Below are 8594 nucleotides of genomic sequence, written 5' to 3' on the forward strand. Positions count from 1 at the left end.
CGTGCACCCGCCATCATAGCAGACATGACAATTTAACAAGTTCTTGGAAGACAGATAACAGATGTCTTCTCGAATGGCCGTATGAAATATCTATGATGTCAGCCTCTGTTTATTTGCCAGGAGCAATGAGGCTGACAGGATCGTCACAGCCCATTTCATGACTGCTTTGCTTTTCCATTGCCTGAGCCTTTACCTACAAGTTTCCCTGTCCTGATAACTGTTCTGTTCTTCTCCACGGCTGCAGGTTGTAAGCAGACAGTGCATCATTTGACTACTACATGGCACATTTTGTCAGTGTCCAGCGAAAAGCAGGAGTCTCCAAATGTGGAGAGTTTGAATTTTTAAACATAATTCATACATTTACATGTTTCATGTTTATATTGAATTATACTTTATATTTATAATTACACATATATTTGCATTGAGCAGTGTCCTGCACTTCTTAACATAAGCAATTTACATTTAGCTGGAAAGAAAATTGTCACAGCAAACCAAGGATTTTAACCATTAGAGGGCAGAAAATGCCCATAATAATGAGATCATCACCTAAAGTTGCTGGTGCTAAAATATTGATATATTCAGCAGACACATTACAACAAAACATTCAATATTCACTTTTTTGCGTTGGTATTCATCTGTTCCGTTATTTATTTATTTATTTTGTATATTTGTAAACTGCTGGGTGCTAAGCAACTTTTGTGAAAATCTGTCCAGCTTTACTGAGTGCGAGCAATTATGCAGGAGGGTAAAACGGGGAAACAACATGAAAATTACAGGCGTGTCAAAGAGCACGACAGCTGTAATTAATGCCAAAGGTGCTCATTCAAAGTACAGCCTTTTACAGCCAAAATTAGACACAACATGCTTGCTCCCACACTTTCAACTCCACAATTCATAAATATATATTTTATTTTATTTTGGAATGTACTGTACAAAGCAGCTGTGGCTCATAAGTTTTAAATAACTTCCGAATCTCACTGAGGATGGTCAGACAAAGACTGCGGATACTAGTATAGTACCCGACTTTAGCACTCAATGTGGTGCTGCATGGGGAACATAGGCACAGAACTACATCTGAACTAAAGAAACAGTTTCACTGCAACACTATGAGTGAGACAGAACCAATGGAACCAGTCAATAAAATCCCATTTTGAGATTTTGGATCCAAGCACAGGACATAAAGTACAGAGCTCGGACACAGATCTCATGAAAACATTACGCCCTCCTAACGCCGTCAGTGAAGGACTCAGGTGCAAAGGATTGTACAAAGTATGTACTGTAGCTGTTCCCAAACTTTTTTCTTGCCAGCATCTATTTGTTTTGTCAAGTGGATTTAATGTTTGGTGATCGGTGTAACTAACAGAGGTCTGTAGAAACATAAAGCATCCATCTGATATCACTGCATGGTGTGAATGTGTTTTCAAGTTGTCACCGTAGTCATCGCTTTTTAGCTAAAAACACCACAGTAGTAATTAAGTGTCCCTTCCCATCACCTCTTTGAACTGACACGTTAGGAAAAAAAAACCCATGATTGAATACTTGCAATATTTGCAGCCTTTAAAGTGTCAATCATTACTGAAGAATGTGTCTCACATAAGAGAAAAAGATAAGGGGTGGAGTGTATTCCACACTATGACACAGTTGTCAAACTTTCATTAGTGTCAAGGCCAAATTCACTGTTAAAATGAGTTCTTGACATCAGAGACCAGTGTTTTTTAGTTCATGTAATTATCCATGGTGCTCTGTTCGCTATTTTAAGCCCCCTGTTGCTGAGAAATATTCCATTTAAAGCCCAGAGACTCTTATCCAACCCAGCTCCAACAGTCACTGACCTCCTTCACCTCCATCAAGTGTTTACAACCAAGTGCCATAAGGAGGAATTAGGGATCTCTCACATCAACTTATCACCATGAATGAGGTTCAGAAATAAGAACAACTTATAAAGATATTTAAATACAGTATAAAGTTACGCAGAACAATTGTACTTGTTTTATTCCTGGCACTACTCCACAAAGTAGCTTCTCATGCACCTCGGGACTGTAGAAAATATGTACAGAGCATCCAGAAAGTTTTCACAGATGGATACGGAGACAAATTTATAAAATTCATTATCTCCTCAGAATTCTACAAAAAATATCCCATGTTGTCAAAGTGAAAGAAGTTTGTTTGAAATGGTTGCAAATTTATTACAAATAAAAATAAATAAATAAATCACATGTACCCAAGTTTAACTTTGTTAAACGACCTTCAGCACCAATTGAAGCCTCAAGTATTTTTGAGTATGGTGCTACCAGCTTGGCACAGCTATTTTTAGGCAGTTTCTTTCATTCCTCTTTGCAGTACCTCTCAAGCGCCATCAAGTTGGATGCCAAAGAGTTCAATCTTTGTTTCATCAGACCAGAGAATTTTGTTTTCCATACTCTGGGAGTCCTTCAGGTGCATTTTGGCAAACTTCAAGCTGGCTGTCATGGGCCTTTTACTGAGGAGTGCTCTCCTTCTGGCCACTCTACCATACATGTGTGACTGGTGAGTGCTGCAGAGATGGTTGTTCTTCTGGAGCTCTTTCAGATGAACACTGGGTTCTTGGTCACCTCCCTGACTAAGGCCCTTCTCTCTCTATCGCTCTAGGAAGAGTCCAGGTGGTTTCAAACTTCTTCCATTTATGGATGATGGAGGTCACTGTGCTCATTGGGACTTTCAATGCTGCAGAAATGTTTCTGTACCCTTCCCCAGATCTGTGCCTCCATACAATCCTGTCTCTGAGGTCTACAGACGATGGACTTGATGGCTTGGTTTGTGCTCTGACATGAACTATTAACTTTAACTCTAACTCATATAGACCAGTGTATTCCTTACCAAATCATGGGATTTAATCCATTTTGGAATACAGCTGTAATATAACAAAATGTGGAGAAAGTTAAGCAGTGTGAAAACTTTCTGGATGCTCTGTACGTAGCAGCTATACTGTATTTGACAGAAATGCCAACATATCACATTAATGAACGGAAATGCATTAAAATAAACTATTATCATCATCAAACATAGTCATGAGTCATAAAGTGTAATTTTCATTTATAATAAGTAAACTTACAAATATTTGAAACTGAAATGTTGAATATTTCATGTTTACCTTTAAATAAGCTCACTGGCTGGGTTTTTGTTAAAGTGAAATGTTATAACAATTTAAAGACATGGTACAAAGCTGATTTTGATTAAAGATCATGGTTATCCAGACCTTTTCAGGCCTGAGGTACAGTACCTTTTGTGTCATTTCCCACAAGTTAAGAGTGAATGAACAAATAATTACTCATTTGTGGTACAATTACACATTGCTATGAAATCTAAAGGTAATAATACATATGTTAGTCATTACAACACATAAAAAATTTCAATTCAGACGCAACCAATTAAAACCAAAAAGAGCAGTTTTTGGTGGTTGCGCACTTGGACAAAAATGTCTTGCTTTGCACATTTATGAAATCAAAGGTGCAAAATTCACAGTGTGAGCAATTTTCCTCATTACAAATTCTTCATTGTGAACCTTTAGCAGATCAACTCTTATTGTTTTTTTTTTTTGCAGGTGTTACAGGTTTGCACATGATTTAGTACACGTAAACCAAATATTCTGAAAGAGATCTCTTTCAGTTTGCCCCACATTCGTTTTGAAATGCAAATACATTTTTGTATTTGCAACAACATATCTATTGTAACAACACATCATCAGTAGGGTAACTAACTAACCTGTCTCACGACGGTCTAAACCCAGCTCACGTTCCCTATTAGTGGGTGAACAATCCAACGCTTGGTGAATTCTGCTTCACAATGATAGGAAGAGCCGACATCGAAGGAGGTGGTTTTTAAGTTTAGCTCAGAAACAAACTGTGCTATATTGTAAACAACACAAACTATTTGAAATGGTGAAGGAGTGTTTTATTTTGAGATAAAAGGCATATCGTTTGTCGATCCCACTGATGACAGGTTTGTGATCATCTTGACTGTGGTATCTGCCAAAAACTACTGGACATTCGTCTAGCCCAAAGCTTACCCAGGATCTATCTTTAAAACACTCATACAACCATGATATACGTGATATACATTCATAGAAATGGCAGCTCTTTACATGTTTTACATCTCCTTCTAATAAAAATAATATAATCAGTAGTAAACAGCATGTTTAAAAACACTATTTTGCTAGTAAATATCTTTCCTGTGAATTAAAGCTTTATTTTTCCTTCACTTGCAGACTGCACTTCATCAGATTTCATTACAAATATTGGTAAAAAGGTCCCAAAAACCTGTGAATAGCTTTAAATAAAATAAGTGTATTTACAGACCTTAATTCAAACCGTATAAAAAACAATAGACTTTTAAAACTTTTCAAAATCATTGATTCCACATACATCATAAAGCACGTCAACCACTAATCTACATTCTCCCATCACATGAATTGGAGCCAAGTTTCTCAGTATAGTTACACTCCTATGTTGCTTTTCTCCCCAGGAAGCAGCTTTTCCTTGACTGATACCTCAGGATCTTTGCGAGGATGCTTCTTCATTTCTAGACTTTTCACCCAGGTGTAGGCTGAGGAGCCACAAAGAACCATCATGTTACTGGTCCACCACAGCAGGCTTTTACTGGAAGAGTTGTACACAACCGCAATAACAGTCTGTGCGCAGGCCTTTGCTGTCCCTGAAACATTGTGTGTGAGCGGACTGGTATACTTGATCTGGAGACCTGTGACGTAGCCAATGGCAAAGCCGAACACTCCTCCAAGTGTCATCATACCCCAAAACCCGAGGTCGTTGAGGCGGCTGAAGCTGGCAAGATGACCCAACTCTCCAAACACAAGAATGAGCGGGAGGAACAGGACGCAGGCGTTGATGTTGTTGTAGTAGGACAGCTTCCAGACGTTTCCATCCACTGCTGGCATCACCTTCTTCGTGTAGATGGCGTTCAGAGAGACACAAGCGCTGGCCAGCACCCCAAAAAAGACCCCTGACCAAGAGAGGGACCCAGCTATGCCTTCCTGGTCCACACCAAGCCAGAATCCACCTGGGAGAGAAGGACATACTGTTAGGGTTCAGGCCATAGAGAAAAGTGTGGGCCCCCTGCTCGTCCTGTACTTGCAGGATCTGCCACTTTAGAAATGTTACTAACCTATTTCAGTAACGCACAGCTCTTTGTCATATCAGGATATTATTGATCTAAGATGAACAGATAAATAAACTGAAGTCAAACCTACCTAATATGATCCCACAGCACATCAGAGCTTGGAAGGATGTGGTTTGCTTCAGGATCACGTAGGACAACAGCACATTGAAGACGGTGCTGAGTGAACGACCGACCGTGTAAAAGGCCACTCCGACATATTTGAGGCACAGGTTGTTGAAGGTGATCATGCTGATGAACACCACGGACAGAGGCAGGATCTCCCGAGACGTCTTCACGTCGAACCGGACCGACGGGAAGTCGATGAGCCCCGGGCACAACTTGGACAGGAGCTGCAGGAGCCAGCAGAGGCCAACAGTCACCGCGCACTGATAGAAAGTGACAAATAACGGCACGTCCAGGTCCCGGTTGTCGAGCAGGTGATTATTAAGGAACACCATTGTTATTGAGACGAACCAGTAGAGAGCGACCACCGCTGCTATCCTGAGCGCCCGGAAGAGGAAAGTCTGCCCGTGGTCGTCCTGGTCCATCGTTTCCGAGCCGGCTAGAGCCATCCTCAAGATGCCGGACCGCTTCAGCTGAGTCCTGTTCATGATTACAAAGAATTGACAACAACCTGGTCCAAAACTGGACCCGCTACGTGGGCTTAAAATGTAGCTAGAGACCAGCAGCACCAGCTAACTAACTGGTTTCAGTCATGACTGCTGTGTTCAGCCACCGGCCAAAACAAAAAGACTTCCGGTTTGTTTTTTCAAAATAAAATCCAAACAACTCTAGAGCTGGGTTACGCTTAAAGAAAATACAAAGAACGAAATAAATACATGGTCTTTATGTGGTTTTACAACTCTGCTAAAAGGCCGGTGCAGTCAACAAGTAAACTTGTACCGACTTCGGGCAATCCCTTCTTTTACTAGGTGGATAATAAAATAAAAAAAAAAAAACAGCCCAAACAGGAAGTTGTTCTGAGCGTGACGACTTCCGCTTTCTCTTTTTTTATTTCATTTATTTAAATTATATTTTCCCTGAATACATGTATTTACAGATCAAAATGTCAACTTGTGATTAAACTAACTCACTCATTCAACTGTTTTAACAGTATTATTATAGCAAGCTATATTTTTATCTTATATTTTATGTAATAATTAATACAGTTTTTAGTTCACACCAAATGTGTTTATATAGGGGGCAGCAGATCCACCCATAGACTGCACTGTTTCCCCATAAGGTTTATCTGATATTGTTCAACTGAAAGTAAACATAGTTCTACAGGTACAATGCTAGTAAATGTATTCTTTGATTTTTGTAGGAGGAATAAAATAGATTATTAATGAATTTTAAGTCTGATCTCATTGGAAAAATAGCCTACTGCAATAAACACTGCTCCAGTTCAGACGCACTGTACTAAAACCTCTAGACATTAGAGGGCAGCAAACAATCATCATTCTTGGCATCACTGCTGCAAATTTTTTTTACCTCAGATTGAAACCTAACATTGTAGTTGCAAAGTGAAAATATGTGTAATTTGGTACAACATATGATCAAAATGTAACTGTTAGACTCATGGTTTAATATAAACTTTGGTTTGTAACACTGCATCTTTCATGTCATCAACGAGTACAACAGAATACACTGTATGTGCATTAGCATGTTTTAGCATTTTTATTTGACAGTGAAGAAAGACAGCAATAGATATGAAATGTGGTGAGAGGAGGACAGCATTAAATTAAAGGTTGTCAACAAAGTCAGACCAGGCGCATTGTGATAAATGGCATCTTAGGACACTCAAGATTAGAACAGATCTTAAGACCCTGCATCCTATTTTGGTGATTTTACATACTGTACATGGGCTTGCTTGTTTTTGTTTGGTTTATTTTTTTGAATTCGATTTCCTTCATGCAGAACCACCTCAATTCATTCATCAAGTTAGCCATTTGTATGTGTTACCTTCCCTTATTCTGAGAGAGGCTGCTTTTTTTATTTACTTTTTTGTATACATATTTACACTAATTTGTAGATTGTCATGTATTTTCTTAATATATGCGTGCTCCTTTCACAACAATGTGTTTTAAAATAAAATACTATCTAAGAAAATTATTTTTTGTGCTTCCAGACCAGACCTCGTGTAAAACGTTGTGTCTTCTTGCTACCATCGTTTTCCTTTTACACAATCACAAGCTTGCTCAGTTCCTGTAAAATTGCTGTAAGTGAGTGTTGTCTATTGGTGTTTTATTTTCCACTGCAATACACATCGAGTCACTTTGCTGGTGTACCGGTGTTAGACGCTGAGCCAGTAAGCTATGCCCATGGACTCACAGACTCACTCATATACTATGCTCTCAGCAAGGATGTAAAGCTCAATTTTCCTCCAGGAATGCAGAGGCACTATTTGTGCAGCCTGATGCAGCCTATCAGCACATCCATCAAGGGGTGTCTGACCCCTTATTGTGCCTCCTTTTGCTCAGGTTTTGGAAAGAACGAAATGCTGTGCTGGAGCTGAGATTGCTGTTCATGAGACAGTCTGTCTCCCTGACCCCTGCCAGTTGGGGACATTTCCACACAAACACAGAAACTGAGGTAAATTTTTAAATCACAGTTTGAAATCTGTGCATGAGCATATCATCGCCTAATATTACAGGATGTTCCACTGTCCATGTCACCAACTGTACTTTATGTGTCCAAATAATGTGGCCAATATAGCAAATATTTGAAACAAATAATTGCGTGGAGTACAGAGCAACAAGTGAAAACATAATTTTATGCAGAAAAAAGGATTTTACTTAAAAAAATAAATATATATATTTATTTCATTTAGGCACAGAAGTAAATCAAGGAAAAGTCAACAAGAAACTTCAAAGCAGAGGTAAAGCTGCCACATTTCTCCCTCTTCACACCTTTGAGCCCACAGAGCTACTAAAATGACACTTGAATGCATTTTAATGTGCTGTTGAACAATTGCAACAACGCAACAGTGCCCACACTACAATGACACTTTCCTGTTTCCACTATCACTCATCAATTCAATGGGAGGCAACAACATAGCATGGAGGAAGACTACTGTTTCATTAACAGTGCATAGATAACAGTGCCACTGTTGTGCTGTTCTATAGGTAATTGCTATTCATAATGTGTGGTACAGTCCACAGGGCAGCTTAATTTCAAACACATATAATCCTCCCTTGTGGACCAAGGTTGGTTCCCCAACTTTACTGCTTTTACCACTTTGATCTCCCCGTAGTTGTACAAACCTCTTCTTTCTCGCTGTACAGAGACACAAAAGGACCCAAGACCCCCCTTGAAGTTAAACTCTGTACATTTAGAGTTTTATAGGCTTAAACGAAGAACACAGTCATGTAAAGCGGAGTTAATAAGTTGTCTAGCTGGAATTGATTCCATGTTTTAAAGGCTGCATTTAGGACACTGCAGTA

At 39.3% G+C, this 8594-nt stretch overlaps 1 protein-coding gene across 1 annotated transcript; it reads right to left on the minus strand.

Annotated features, from left to right (window-relative positions):
* Nucleotides 1-3913: 3913 nt before the first annotated feature.
* slc35c1 (solute carrier family 35 member C1) lies at nt 3914-6072 on the minus strand. The gene is made up of 2 exons (XM_026377522.1): nt 5243-6072; nt 3914-5052 (listed from the first exon to the last, which is right to left on the minus strand). The coding sequence occupies exons 1-2, from the start codon at nt 5760-5762 to the stop codon at nt 4472-4474; spliced, it is 1101 nt and encodes a 366-aa protein (XP_026233307.1). The 5' UTR covers nt 5763-6072; the 3' UTR covers nt 3914-4471.
* Nucleotides 6073-8594: the final 2522 nt, after the last annotated feature.

The sequence above is a fragment of the Anabas testudineus genome, chromosome 3 (genome assembly GCF_900324465.2).
Source record: "Anabas testudineus chromosome 3, fAnaTes1.2, whole genome shotgun sequence".
In the NCBI taxonomy this organism is placed as follows: Eukaryota; Metazoa; Chordata; class Actinopteri; order Anabantiformes; family Anabantidae; genus Anabas; species Anabas testudineus.